The sequence below is a fragment of the Rhagoletis zephyria genome, unplaced genomic scaffold, assembly GCF_001687245.7.
Source record: "Rhagoletis zephyria isolate East Lansing unplaced genomic scaffold, Rhagoletis_zephyria_1.1 Rzeph_scaffold_11514, whole genome shotgun sequence".
Taxonomy (NCBI): Eukaryota; Metazoa; Arthropoda; class Insecta; order Diptera; family Tephritidae; genus Rhagoletis; species Rhagoletis zephyria.
In genome coordinates, this window is record NW_016168591.1 from 1 (window position 1) to 16,155 (window position 16,155).

At 36.1% G+C, this 16,155-nt stretch overlaps 1 protein-coding gene across 1 annotated transcript; it reads right to left on the bottom strand.

Annotated features, from left to right (window-relative positions):
• Nucleotides 1-6,097: 6,097 nt before the first annotated feature.
• LOC108377117 (probable nuclear hormone receptor HR38) lies at nucleotides 6,098-8,932 on the bottom strand. Its single transcript, XM_017633378.1, has 3 exons — nucleotides 8,916-8,932; nucleotides 7,949-8,112; nucleotides 6,098-7,409 (listed from the first exon to the last, which is right to left on the bottom strand). Exons 1-3 carry the CDS (start codon nucleotides 8,930-8,932, stop codon nucleotides 6,508-6,510), a joined length of 1,083 nt encoding a protein of 360 aa, XP_017488867.1. The 3' UTR covers nucleotides 6,098-6,507.
• Between the last annotated feature and the right edge of the window lie 7,223 nt (nucleotides 8,933-16,155).

The window sequence follows — 16,155 nt, forward strand, 5'->3', positions numbered from 1 at the left end:
CCACGTCAACCGATTCCGATAATTCTTTTTGCATCGGAAAGGTAGTCTCAGAGGTGGTTCCATACTAATCTGGTTAAGATTCGATTAGTGGATGATGAGAGATATATATATATATATCTTTTTGAGAGAGTTGAAGCCGGTTTTTTTTCTAAAAATTATCGAAATCGGTTGACGTGATCCAAAGTTATGCGGTACATACATAAAAAAAAAATAAAAATAAAATAATGTTAAAAAAAAAAATATTGCGACGAACTGTTAACCTCCTCCTTTTTTGGAAGTCGGTTAATAAAAAAAAAATTATTCCGACGAACTGATAACCTCCTCCTTTTTTGGAAGTCGGTTAAAAAGTTGGTCAGCTTAAAATGAAAGTCCGCTTTTGCAATATTTAAATTTATCACTTTAATTTATTTTAGCTTTGTCTTTATTAATATAATATATAATACATATTACTTACATAAACACATAATGCGCCTTATTTCTAGCGAAACTTTTAATGCTAAAATTATATATAATTTGAAGGCTATAATTTCTTTCTTTAATTTTCTAATTGTGATAGAATTCGCGTACATAATTACTTATTTTCATATGTACCTATTTTGGTATATATGTATGTACTTGTATGTTATGTATGTATTTAAATTACTTATTTCTTCATTTTGCACTGGAGCTTCAATGATTGGTGAGCTGATAAGCGCTTGACTTGCACCGATTATTGGCTTGGTTGGAATCATAAAATAAATATTTGGCCCATAGTTATAAACAAAATAAAGTCGACTCTAAAGTTATTTGCAGCCTTTTTGACATATATCCCAATGGAAATTATTTTAAAAAGCTGTAAAAAAATTTTGAGTCGACTTAAGTTTCACTATAAGTACGGGTCATTCAATCTAAGTATTTCAGTAGCGCACACTGAAAGTTCTTTCAAGGGGATTTTAAATATGAAGAACGCTTATAAAATCAAACCGAAATGAGAAAAGAATCTTCGGGAATATTTTTAGAAGGTCGAAATGAGAATAAAAGTGGCGAGAACGTTCTCAACGGGAATTATGTAAAAAAAACCCTGTGGAATGTTCCCAAGGAGAACAAAATGCCCACAATACTTTCGGCAATATTTCTAAAATAACAAAATGGGAACAAAAGTCTAAGGAACTTTTCGGCAAAGAACAAAACGGGAACAAAAGTCTAAGGATATTTCTGTCGAAGAAACATTTGGGAACTAAAGTCTCCGGAACTTTCTGACAGAGAACGAACGGGAACAAATTTTCTCTGAACAATGCACGAAGAATGGAAGCGAGGACAGTATTTTCCCATATCATTCAAATAGTTTAAAATGTTTGAATATTAAAATTAAAGTAAAAAGTTAACTGTGAAAATTAAGTCAACGAAAGCATTAAGACACAAGAAAAGTGCACAAAAAATGTCCTTGACATTACATTTTGTATTCACATGCAGAACTAAACACAAACCGGAAGGCGTTCTCGGCCCCTGACTGAAGAGAATCCTTAAAATTTTTGTTGATAGAAGGCAGAAATACCACGTGTTGACAGAAAGTTGATATGAGCAATGTCAAATGGAAATATGACATTTCGATAGAATTTTCGATACTTTGATCTCAAAATATTACGGGCCGTTTTCTCAAGTAGCTTTTATCTGCGCTTTGAACTTTTTCAGCTACTTGAAAAAACGGCCCTTATCATTTATTTTGGCTTTACCTTGTGTTTACAACTTTTTTAGGGGGGCTTCAACCCCAAAACCCGCCTTGAGTGCGCCTATTATTTATTTATATATTTCTGTTATTTATTGCTCAGTACTATTTAGTCCGCTGGCGTTATTCTGCTCGCACCTTAACTCCATACTTGAACATTTTTGCTTTTGTAATGTCTTCTTGTAGAATTAATGCAGTTATGTTAACATTGTTGAAATATTTTTTTTTTTAATAGATACATAAGTTGAAACTATTTTAAGTTTACTATTTATTTCTGCTTGATGATGTATTGTGCGTTTACTTAAAACTACTTTATTTACTGTTGATTTTAATTATGAGCCGATTTACATCCAAACAATCTTACGCATTTTTATATACACAAACAAGTAATTAAAAAATAATAATTTTAAGACCAGCTTTATTTAGTGGTAAAAAAATCGACCCCCGCACCACTTAAAGGCAAAATTTTGTATGGATTTATTTCTTTCTACTTAAGTAATATACACATTTTAAATATGATTCAAATTGTACCATAAATACAGTTTTTCCAAATACATCGACTCCTGCGCCACCTATCGGACAAATTTTTTTGTGGTGTTATTTATTTCATGTAAGTAATATATGTATGCACATTCCAAATATGAACCATATCCGACTTTAAATAGAGGGTTTTCAAATATTTGGACATCTGCGCCACCTAGCGGATTAATTCACCTTTCATATTGCATTATAAACACATCTAGCATACCAACCGTGCTAAGTATGGAAAATCCAAAAATGCAGATTTAATATATCCTCGACGGAATATTTTTTAAATATCATTTATTTTATATCTTGTTTTAAAACTTTATCTTTAATTTGCCATCAATACTTTTCTAATCGGTGAAATCGTTTCCCAGATAAAAAATAGAAAGCTTGAACTCGATCTGCGTTTTTGGTTCATCCATAGCTAAACGGTTGGTGTTCTAGATGTATGCCTAATCGGATTCTGAGCTATTTTTGAAGTTTCAAGTCTCTAGCTCATCGCGAAGCTGGTTAAAAATTGGTTGCAAGATTTGTTTACACACAGGTAAAGCTTAACAAAAAGCTTGCAATATACCACTTGTTCGTGCCGATTCCGCTTTCTTATTGTATAGCTTTTTTTTAGATTTCAGTAAATCAGTAATACTTATTTACATTATTGCCTGTAATTAATTACATATTTTATGCTTATAATTACTTATTCATTCATTTATATGCAATCCATTATTAGCATTGTGAAAACGTGTTTTGAATTTAAGATTAATGGTTTTTAGCATTGCTTTGTTGGTGTTTTCAATTCAGTACAGGGTGACTTGTTTGTTGCTAATAGAAAAGAGATTTGCATTTATAGAAAAAAAACTAAAGCAAAAACAATATCATAGTCGAAATTATTCCAAAAGAAGTATAGTCCAAAGATGATAACAAATGCGAAAGCAAAAAACGATTAATAGGAGTTTTTCGAGGTGTTTTGTTCGCTATTTGAACGAAAAGTTGAAAAAACTGGACTACAACCAGCGAGGAGTAGCAACCATCTCCCCTATTAAAGCTTCATGGGGCAGAAAATGTGACTTTTTTGCATTACACGAGTGGGACATTTTAAGAAATGAACACACAATTTTCTCACCTTTTGCCTTTAATTTAGAATCGAACACGAAAAGTGAAAGGGACAATCAAAAGGCGAAATTCTTTTGGTAGAAACGAAGTCACCATAAGGGTGATCCATTCTCACTTCCGGCCATTGTACGAAACAACAAAAACCTGGTAAGTACCACACTCAGAAATGACTGGAAGACATTGAGGTACTGATGCTGGCGGGAAAACTTCAGGTTGCCTTCTATGTCAGAAGGTCCAACTATAGGTATTTGCTTTCATTGAGAACATTTGACTACAGACAACTTGTGGGACTGTTGACGGTTTACTTTTGCTGACAGACAAATCCGACTACGATCGAAATATTTCACAACCCTATTTCCCCTTCCTGCCTTAAAGCGGATGAGCTGGTGGATCATTTCTCGACTATCTGCACCGCCTTAACTTTGATTTTTGTCGGAATGTCATCGAAGTTGTTAAACGAAAATAAAATTGAAACAAGCGTGGTGACTTAGCATATGGGCTTGACCCACTGAAGTCTAGAAAGATGTATGATGAGGAATTGGTGTCTTGGGAATAACGGCTTCTACCTTTTTGGCACACAATGACTCAATGTGGGGCACCTCTTCTTTGAGTCGGTACAAAGTTTCAAATAGGTAGGAGTTGAGCTTACCAGTACTACTGAATTCACAGCTCGATACTAGATATCATTTCATATAATATGCGGTATAACGCAGAGCTTGAACTTTTAATGAACTATGAGACCTTGTGAGCCATCAGTATGGTACACTTACATAAAAGAGGTGGCTCCAAAATCGCTGGCTGGATGCGGTGAAAGCTGCTCAATGGAAGATGAGTTTCCGAAACTACAAAGGCATAGTACTAGAGAACGGAATCACCGGAGTCTCTTTTTTGGAAGCATCTCATCCCAAATCAATGATCAAGGCGATTCATGGTAGCGTCCAGTGATGGATACTCAGCTAAATTTGCATCAATTTGGAGCCCTGGGTGCTCAAACAAAAACCCTGTGGACTGTGTGGTTTATGTGGGGCAAACACCCTATATGACGAAAACTCGGACAGACCGAGAGCTTTTGTTGTATGTAGTGTCTTCTCACTTAACTGCGGCCAAATTTGCACAGTTCCTCTGACAGGACTAGAAAACAGCGAGGTTGGGAAACACTTCATTATTGCCGTCGCATACTTTCCATACGACTCTTTGTTGCCACCACTTCCGAGGAAGGCGGCCAGTCTTGTGGAATACTGTGAGAACCGAAAATTCGGATTGATCCAGCAAAAAATCTGGGGCAGCAGTTAATGCTACGCGAGAGGATACCGGCTGTAGGAGTGTATTCTGTCAAGATGGCTGAGTATTTATATTGATTGTGGGTACTAAGCCAACATTTTTTACGCCCAGATGATAGGCAGTGATTGATCTTATCTAACTCTAGCCTAGGGTGGCCAGCCCTAACCACTTGTACAACGAGTTTCAACTTGGAGAGGATGCTATTTGCTGTGCGTCAATGGGAGACTTGCAAAAAGAACGAACTAGCCGTGTTTTCGGGAGGAGCTTAGAAATGGGACCACTGCGCCACTCAGGCCATTTATGAGGCGGTGGTTAATTAAACCTTGATAATTTAGATAAGGCACAGCCGTACCTCTGTTCCCTGGTGGAATGAGGAGTTTTATAAATTGAGGGGTGAGTCGATAAAACTTCTCAACCGGGCCCTCAAAACCAACTTTGAGATGGACTGGAAGCGTTATCGGTGCATGCAATTTTCTCTGCGAAAATGGCCTATTTTAAAGAATACTACAGCGGGATCAAACCATTGTGCTAAACAGCTAGGCTGGTATAAGTCCCGAAGAAGGACCAAACCGCAAAACTGGGTTCACTCAAGAGGCCTGCTGACTCTTCCAAGGATACTAGAATTTCGGCTGTCTCTGTTCTTCTAAATACTCACTTTCCTAAAATTTAAGTGATGGTTACGCTTGGCTCTTCTACGACAGGAAAGCGAAAGAACTTTTGATAAATATTTAGGGGATTCACAAGACGTGTTAACCGTCGTAAAATCTTAAGCTTAACACTTGTTTATGTAAAATAGCGGTTAAAATGGTTGGGGGGTTGGCTAATTATATATTCTTTATCAGTTTAAAAGAATTTCGGTTTAGTTAGAAATCCCCTAAAACCATTTTAATTAAAAAAGATGTTAACCTTAAGATTTTACGACGGTTAACACGTCTTGTGAATCCCCTAATTGTCACAGCGTCGCTTTCACTTTTTAACAGACCACATTCTTGGCGGCTGGTTGATGTCGCCTTTGAACCTAAGGTTGATAAGGATGACTACATTAGCACCAAAAGCTTCAGGCCTATTAGTATAACATTCTTCATGCTAAAATTGCTGGAACGATTGGTAGAGTTGCGTATTCGTAGGGAGACGCTCGCAACACATCTTCTGTCTTTGCATCAACATGCCTATCAGGAATAGGATGACTTTGGAAAATCGGTTTTCTCGCATGCGGATGTCATTACTAAAACGGAATTCAGCTTGCGAATTTTTGCAGGCATTGAGCGCAACCCGTCACTAAGGTATAGACTGGATCTGTGCTGGTAAATTAAATTTGTACAATACTGGCGCAGCGGTTTATCAGGGTGCAGGCAGAAAGCAGGAATAATCGGCGAAAAATTAAGTTTTTTACAATTGAAAGAGCGTTTAAATAATTTGCGGTGAAATTAATTCTAATTTTTTTTTTTGGTTAGGTGCTTAATATTTACTTATTTTTAAATACTACTTCCTTAACTTTCATTCTATTTCTAATGTAAAACTGAACTACTTTTTACACTACTATTGTATGTATTTATAAGTATTTAGTACAGTATGCCCCTGCTAGTTGACTCCCGCTTGAATGATTTTCCCTCTTTGTCAACCACTAACTCATTCAAAAAATTGGACTTCCTTTTGACGGAAATCGGGTACCCCGTTAAACTTAGAAAAGTGTGAAATTTATCATGCCCAATTAGCCGGAGGCTACTGTACTAATTACCTTAATTAAAACAAATCAAACCTTATGCATTGGCATAGCACGCAAATCAGCTCAGATATTTTACAAATTATTCGAAAGTTATCTACTCTATTCTTGGCTCATCATCTTTGAGCCACTCTCTTCACGCTCATGTCTCCTCGTCTCTTAATTATTCGCTCTTCGTGATGATGCTACTAGCAATTGTTGCTGCACCTCCACCATTCGCACACTTTGGCGGCGTATCTTGGCGATGGTTGGTGGGCGTATGCGTCGGCGTTATGGGTGGCGATAGTTGATTTTGTTGTTGCTGCTGCTGTTGTTGTTGTTGTTGCTGCTGTAGATGCAGCACAGCTTGTGACATTTGATGTTGCTGCTGCTGCTGTTGTTGTTGCTGTTGATGTTGGTGCTGCTGCTGCTGATGATGATGATATGCAGCGCTCTGCGCATCGAGCAGCGTCAAACTGGCGATGCTGTGGTGATGATTACTTGCCGCTGCCGCAGCTGCTAGGCCATTTATGGTGCTTGCGGTCATATCCTGTGCCAATTCACTTTTCAGACGCACGCCATTGTTGTTGTTATTATTGCTGTGATTGTTGTTATTGTTGGCGGCAGCTGCTGCAGCAGCAGCAGCGTGGGCATTACTCAACGCCGCAGCGGAATGATGATGAAATGAGAGCGGCGGCAAATGCAGCCCAGGAAAGGCGAGCCCAGCTGCAGCGGCGGCATGCAATGATTGCAGCAATGCAGCCGAATGTTCTTGCGCCTTGCGACGCAGTTCGGCTACCGAGCTGGAGCGTGCATCGTGATTGTTATGCGTTGCCGACTGACTACCACCAATCGAAGAGATAGAGTTCGGTGGCGAATCAGGCGAACTGCTGGCGGAGGGAGCGGCAGATGTTATGGGCACGTTGGCGGCGCTGACGGAGACGGAGGAGGAGGACGAGCAGGCGGATGAGGCGGCAGCAGCAGCTGCGGCGGCTGCAGCGGCGGCGGCCACCGAAGAGGCGCTGGGTGGTGGCGGTGGTGGTTTGAGGGAGCAGCACGAGCAGAGCCCCGGAAATGGAGAGACACCTGGAAAGAGAGTAGGAAGGGGACGAGTGCGGTGAATAAAATTGCTTTTAAGTTATCTTTATATGTAGTGTAAATCTGTCCGGCTCTCTTATTTCAAACTTTAATTCTATTAAAATATATTAGTCTGGCTTTGCCGCAGCCATCAATAAATCGACAGCCGGTCTATGGTGGTACGAGTATGGAATGTCTCGGCTTGTCATTAAGCTTGACGAGCTGTTGATGTACAGCGTCACAGATTGAAATCCAGACTTTGGCACAATGAGGGCGATGGGGTATCACCAGCCACTCTACCCATAATTGGTTAACTACAAATACATTATTTTACATCAATAATCGATAAGTTAGATCACAACCGTCGTTCACCAAAAAGATTTATGTACTCGTACTTATTGACTAACAACTTTTACTCAGCGCGAGTAAGAGTGACGTACTCTGCTTTGTGGTATGGGTAAGTAAGTAAATATTTCATGCAACAAAAATACTTTTTTACGCTCTTCTTCTTCTTCTTCTTCTTATGTACAATATTTAATCGCATTTACCTTTTAGCCCGGGAAAGAGTGGTTGATGCGTAAACTGTGAGCTGAGCGAGGCCAAATGTGGTGGCAGAAAGAGTGGTGGATGTGCAGTGGTGCGTTGTGTGCCCGCACCAGAAGCGACCACGCTGGCAGTGTTGTCGTTGAGTACGGGACGAAAGCCGCAATTGCTGAAATGAAAAAAAACAGCATTGAGGGTGCATTTGTGAAAGATAAAAAATATGAGATTAAAAAATATAAATGTAATTGATTGCAGTGGATGGGGGAAGCGTATAAAAATACGACGAAATCAAAGTGTTGAAAAAGTACCATAATTGCTATAAAGTTTAGATTTGTTAAAAAATTTCAGTGTCCTTAATTGATCGATCTTCAATTAAGTTAGGCAATTAAGTGAGGTTATGATTGATGTAATTAATGTTCGTTAGCATCACAACCGATTTAAATGCAATAGAAGAATGGAAGCTATTGGATTTGATGATTTCAAATTGCGTTATTATTTTTCGAAAGTTGACACTGACGTCGTAAAAAGTTGACTAGATTTGTACTAAATATTTCCAAAAAAACGACAATCGCTGATACATGAATTCAAGTTAGTAAGGCACCTTTCATCATTTTAACAAACTGAGTTAACCCTAATCAAACAGAACACTGCCTGATCGATTTGGGTATCGACATTATGTTGGATTCAAAAGCGAAATCGGATCTTAACTTAATAGTGCTGACGGTTTCGGAGCTCCTGCTGAAACTTTTATGAGTCTATCCGGCTGGAAATACTAATATGCACCCCACTAACTGCAGAGCTGCCGAACTGACCTCTGGTTAGCTCTGCGTATCTGGCCGAGGACTACCACCCGAGTAGCATTCGCCAAAATTGTACGCTGCTGCAACAACACAATTTTTATCCGACGAAAAGTTGGAGGAAATTGTGGTAAAATTTTCAATTTTAAATACCGGTATTTCAATGGCATTTTACTATTTCTTATCGTCCATATTTGTTATCGATTTTCCAAAAGTAAAAGATTAGGTCAACTTGTCAACGATCATTGTATTCGTTCAATAAAAATATAGGCCGCGTTTAAAAGAAAGTTCAATTTTCAAAAAGTCATAAATTAATGTCCAGTTTTTATCTTTAAGTATTTGGGAATTTAAAAATTTTGAAATTTTAAATTAGCAAAAAATTTTACTTAGCCTTCCAAATACTTATGTCCAATTTTCAAAATTACCAAAAATTGTGTAAAATATCTTTAATACTAAAATTTATGTTCAGCTTTTAAATTACCTACAAATTATTTACAGTTGTCAATCGATATACTTTATATCTTTAGCAGAAAAAAAGTCAATTTCGATAAAATCCGTTCCCTGGTAATTATAAAGAACAAATTTCATCAACTCTTGAAGGAGGTCCCTTACTTTCTATATCAATCCCAGCAAAGATTTGTGAGCACGCTATTAAGTGGGTAAAATATCTGGGTCCGGCTGTAAGGTTTCTTTAAGCTGACTTTCGAGAACTTAAGTTGAGCTGATCGGCTTAGGTATTGGTATTATAATATCGTGCAAACCCAATAACCATGCCAGAGGCCAAATGTGTTGGTCTGGAAAACAAATACAGCACAAGATTATTGCGTCTTTTGTTGAAGATTTGAGATGTTGAATGCAAGTATATTTTTAACCCTTTCGGGGCCATAAGAAACAAAATTCATTTTAAATTGTACATACATAGATTGTAATTTATGAAAGCGCAATTTCCTTATATGTAGGTAGATTAATTACTATACCTACTCGATTTGACCTTCAAAGGGTTAAGCTTGAAACAACGGCATCCAGAAGCAACCCAAGCCGAACAAAACGCTTTAACCGTTACTTTTACGTATTAAGATGTTTGTTAAGTTAATAAAATTATGTAAAACGTTTATTCAAGGTCTGCCATTTGCATTTCTTTAAATGTTCTTAATTCATTAACACACTCACCCAGCGTACAAGTAAAATGTGATTCATCAATTTATTTGAATTTATTTGCGTGCGTTCACTTAATTAACACAATTTGACTTTAATTAAACATTTGAAATTGTATATGAGTTAAGGCCAACAAATTATGCAAATAAGCATCAACAGCTAATGAAATAATTTTTTTTTCGACTTGGTTCAACATTTTTGAGAAAAGCGTGTGTACTTCTTTTCTAATCATTTCATACAAATTTTGTCTTCATTCTTCTTAATTTTGTCGCCATCAATTCTCTGTGGAATGTTATACACCATTCAATTAAATTTAAATTACATTAACAATAATGCCAAGTAATATGTATGTACCTACAAATATCGCGTGTGGCGACTGCTATTCATTCCATTATGAGCTCCATCTATGCTTGGCTAGGCAAAAGAGGCGCGGGATCGTGGACGAAAAAAAAAGATGTTAAATGAATGAATGAATTGGTTTTGGTGGCTGTATGGTCGATATCCATGTCATTTAATTAAACTTTTATATATATTGTACTTTAACAAACTAGGCTTACACACACATGCGTATACATATGTATATACATATGTGTAAACACACAAATTCACACATAGTTGACAACAGCTGCATTGTAGCAGAAATATGATGTCATAATGTTCTGCTGATCAACAGCAGCGAATGTATCAGTCCAGCTATGAATTAATTTATGCTTTCCAACATCTACTTAAACAACAACTCATACATATTATACATGCATTGTTAGGCGCATACCCTGTAGGAAAATCTCTAGTTCTGAACTGGTCCGCTTCGAGTAGAATTATACCCACTACTGGTTAGCGGTAAACCTCTTAGGCATGCACACAACTGGCGAATTTAACACGGCGCACAGTGCTTTCCTGCCATATGAAATGTGGGCAAAAGTATAATTATGGACGGATTTAGATGAATATTCGATTCTTAGTAAATTCAAAAATGCAATTTGTTTTTTGTTTTTGTTGTTTGTTAAATATTTAGATCTGATCCCGCCCATCCCGAAATTCGATTTTTAAGTTCCGAGTCCGCCCATCCCGACGTTTTCAGAACCATACCGCGATTCCCGTGGGTCCCGATATCTATCTCTAAAGCAGGCTACAAACGGACAACAAATTGAAACGATCGGTTAAGATTTCAGCGTGTGTGGCGTGGTTCGCAAACCGATCGAAGATTGACAAAAATGTTCATGTCTTTCAAATTAATTTTAAATAATAAAAAAATCTGGCATCTCCCAATTATTTTGTATTGCTTTGCTGTTCGTTTTCGTCTCAATAAAACATTAAAAGTGCATATTTCAAACATCGTTTTTAAATGTGATTTTGTGAATTTGCGGAGGTTGGGGTTTTATCGGGAGTGTCGGGATAAGATTTTGGTCCCGTCCCGCCCGCCATATTTTTACAGATCTCACGGATACCGCCCATCCGGGCCAATTTTAAATCAGTACCGTCCCGCGAGTCCCGCTATCCCGCGCTCTTCTCTAGTTCGTACTTTCACTGCAAATGCAGTTGGAAGTTGACAATTTGGGTTCTTGTGGCATTTACATAGGTATGAGGCGTCAAATGACTGGGCTTGGCCTGTAGATGTGCAATAAGGTTTTATTTTTCTTAGCTGGTTGCCACCTGTTACAAGTTTTATCAAAATTATTTAATAAGTTAAATGAACTAGATATTCCAATATGGGTATCAATTGAAATGGTTTTGAAAAAGCTTTAGTTTTAAATGACACGTAAAAGGGCTGCCACATGCTTAAAAATCTAATTCCTTTTAATTAAGGGAATAAGGTAACTGAAATATGTATATCAATATGGGTACCAGACAAAAAAAAGGACATATTAAGCAAGAAATAAGTGAAGAGTAAAAACATTCCTGAGTTAATTTAAGAGTGCAGTAATTTAAATGGCATATGTATTTGTAATAAAATTACAAGTACATAAACCTTTAGTTTGATACAATTATTATTTTAGTTTAACTAAATTTGACTTTACAAACAGGTGGGAACCCTCTTCGTAATATTTGCAAGGCAAAACCTTCTTAAACCTCTTTCGTCTGACTCCCATATGGTGATACCTATCTACCTATTCAATAACCTAATTCCATTAATTCCAATGGAATTTGCTTTTTTAACAGGTGGCAACCCTCTACATGTAGTTAAGAAATAAACTCTTTTCATTTCTTTCATTTAACTTAATAAGAAATTTTAATTAAATTTTTTAATAAGTGGCAACTTAAAAAAAAATTTAAACCTCTATTGTCCACAGGTCAAGCTATTTAATCTGACACCTCATTTTTGAAAATAGAACGAATCGTGCAGATCTGAAGGCACTGACAAAATATTAAAAATGGTTTTATGCATTAGCAAACATCGCATTACTTCAAAAAGTGCAAAAATTGAGCAGGTTTTTATTTCTTCTTTCGAAAGCATGTACTATTTAATAAAATAATAAGAAATAACATATTTTTACATATATTTTTTACTCATTCCATTAAAACTTAGCATTTTTTGAAATTGTGATTAAAAGAAATTGTTTTTCTGGAATACCGCAAGGACACCCTGTGTTTACTTTTATTTATACTTTTTATTTATTTATTTTATTTTATGGCTATGCTCTTAATAATATTCTTAGTATAAAATTTGTTCGGTTTTAGTGGCTTTCTGGTCGCATATAATTAATTTTCTAGGGAAATTTCTATTTCATTCGTTTTAGTGGATAAATTGCCTTTACAAAAATACCAAACACGTTCACATTGCAGACAAGGAATTTTTCGATTTTTGTCCACTTAGGTCGCACTGTGCGACGATGTTATAGGAAGTGGAAATTGTCACCGCTGCATTACCTTGTTTATAGTTGGGAACCAGTCCTATGTATATGTAGTTTTAAAAAGTAAAATAAAATAGCGTTTTTTAAACGTACCATATTTCGCTACCTATCGACTGCTGGAGATCTAGTGACTATCTGACTGTTTCGTTTTTGATGATAAAGATCTAGTACGGAACTAGAAGTTTGGTTGTGGTTTCCCTGCAGGGTATATTTACTTATACAAGAAAGCTTGGGTGACTTGTGTGGCCCAACTGATTGACTGACTAGTTTCACTTGGACCCACCATTCAACTCGTTTTCTTTTGGTTTTGGATACATACATATATGTATGTATTTGTATTTTAATTTAATTTTTTATTTTTTTTTTTTTATTTGTATTGTATAATATTCATAAGCATATAAATTGGAGTGGTAACAGTAATAATAATGCAATTATACAAAAAAATTGTTTTAATTGATTTCAATTAAGCGTTAATTGAAAGCGTCAGCCAAATGAATTGAACCCCAAGCATAAAACACACACAAAATAATCGAGCGTGTATTTATGTATATGTGTGTGTATGCGCATATAGCTATAATTATAGTATAGTATGAATATTCTGAGTGAATTTACAGCTTTGCTAAGTAGATTCTGAATTACTGATATTCATAAAATTGTACAATGACATCGCTGACAAGAGTTTATGTCCGCTCTAAGTTTAAGTTATGTTAAGTTTATAACAGGTTTAAAGTTATAACTCACTTATCTTCCACAAATAAAAACTACATATAGCAGGTAAAAATATTACGTTAGTTATAAGCTTCGTTAGACTTTAGTACGCTCCCTCACTTTGGTCAGAGAGAGAGAGAGAGTAAGCGAAGATAGGAGTAACGAAGTTATCAGCTGAACTCCGAACCACCTCTTAGTCATGGCGAGGTAAATATGCTTAGCAATATAGTTGGGTGATTCACAAGTTGTCATAAACTCTAGTACTGGTCATATCGCCATAATGTCGAAATTTTTATAAAGTTTTTTTAGAGTTCATAGCAACCAAAAGACAGTTTTAAACGTTTTAAAATCGAGTACTTTACGATAATATGACTGTTATTTATGACACTGTGTAAATCACCCCAGGTAACTGAAAAACAACGAGGCAGCTGAAACAGATAGTCTGAGCTCTGAGGTGCTTAAGATCGGCGGTGATAACACCATAAAGACTAGACATAGGATTATCGCCATATTATGGCTACATGAGTGTCGAGGTCTTCTGTTGTGTTCTCATGAAGGGAGATTCTTAGATCGATTAGTTTGTTCAACATGTGCATATGTTACAAGAATCTGTTAGGTGTATTTTGTGAAAGATGTTAACCGTAGCATAAACCAGATTGTTCCATAATTTGTCCAATATTCACACGCTCGAGTTCACGAGCACAATATTGACATTAATCAGTCTTTTAGACAATCAAATATCAGCATGTTATATAATTTTAGTTTGATTAGGTTAGATTAGGTTAATGGCAGTTGTCTAGCCAGTACACCAACTAGACATGACTTGACTCTCAGAGTAATATCCCCCTAATTAGTACACTAGCACTAGTACAGAACCACTCGACTTCCTGCTTTATAGCGGCCACCACTGCTTGAGACACGCTGTGAAAATCTACAAGCCTAAATTTAGGAGTTCCTGACAGGGCATTTTTGAAACGAATTCTGAAATAGGACATTCTTCAACCAAATTCTGAAATAGGACGTTTTTGAAAAGTTTTTTTTTTGAGATAGAGCATTTTCGAACTGGCTGTCGAGATAGGTTGATCTTCCACTCAGCAGTCGATATGTAGTTGGAGTACCAGTAGACACGTACTCATTTGTGTGCCTACTACCACAAGCATTCCAAATCTCATACTAAGATTCATACATACATACATATATGTGTTAAAGAACACAGTACATAAACACATTCAAATACCACCGCAAACTGCTTTGAATAATCTACAGGTATAAAAAGTTTGCAGAGTTCAAATGAACGGAAAGGAAGAAACCACGTCTATACACCTTTAACTGGCGAATTATTTCTCACCTCTATACGGTTACCTCCCAGCCAGTCCAAGTAAAAGTAGCGGCATACAACTCAATTTAGCAATTCACAACTTAAGCTCATAAATAATGCCACACTTGCGCATTTTAATAATGGATTAGACAAATGTTTTAATATTCATCATAAAATTAAAATAAGCCGTTGTGATGCAGCGAGAAAGCAATGGCGTTTATGTCTTGTCCTCGACACGATTAATTATTCGCTCCTTATTATTGAAAGTTGACGGTGAATGGCTTCAATTCAAGGTACCTAGTTAAGAAATTCTAAAGCAATGCGTCTAAGGAGTCTTCGAACGCGGACGTAAGTGGTTTACTACATACATATGTATGTTCATGCATACTATGTGCCTTTAGAATGGCAATTATTTTAAATTAATTAATAATGAGCGCACATTTATGTGACTAAATACTATACTATATGTATGAAACTGTTTAGAAAGGGCTGATACGAATGAGGAATAGTGGCATCTGCGCCAGAGCTTCTTAAAGTGTGTTCAGCGGAACCCAAGGAAAAGTCACCGGAGTTCCGCGAAATTTTTTTATTGTATGAAATATTAACGATGGATGTCAAATGAAAGAACTTCAAGATATACTTAGTTTGACAATTTAGAACATTTTTGATATGTCTGAGGGTCGCCCCAGTTTAAAGGGCTAAACTAGAATTATTTGATAAGTTAAACGAATTACTAACCAATGTTTATGAATGGAAATGGGTGTAAAATCCTTTATTTAAGAACTATATTTAGGAGGGTTGCCACGTGTTTAAAAAATAAATTTCCACTTAATTCATAAGCTACTTGAAATATTTATAACAATGTCAGACGACAAATATTTAATGAAATTTTAGTTCGAAAATAATTTTTAAGATGGTTGCCGCCTGTTTTGAAAGTGCTTTTTCGTTTAATTATACATAATTTACATGAGATTTTAAAATACGTTTGTTGTTTAAATTGAACATTTGGTTTTTTCGTTTTGTTGAAAAAGTTAAGCTCAAATTATTTAATAAGTTAATGGATTGTCGAAAGATGGGTATCAATCGAAAAGGGGTTGAAAATAATTGATTTCTAAACTGTATCTAGGAGCGTTGCCATGTGCTTAAAAAAATTAAATTCAACATAATTCATCAGGTAATTGAAATATGTTTAATAATGCCAGGCGAAAGATTTTAGTTAGAAAATACTTTTAAATGGGTTGCCACCTGTTCGAGAAGTCAAATTTGTTTTACTTATACGAAAGATACATAAACGAAATATCGAAATATTAGGGTCAAACGAAAGAGTTCTAAGAAAACTATAGGCTGATAATATTTTTAATTATAGTTGCCATCTATTTTTA

Bases quoted from the DNA above. Each gene is read 5' to 3' on its own strand.
- LOC108377117 (XM_017633378.1), bottom strand. The intron at 7,410-7,948 runs GTAAATGCGATT...CTCTCTTTCCAG, and splicing joins ACTCTTTCCCGGGCTAAAAG to GTGTCTCTCCATTTCCGGGG.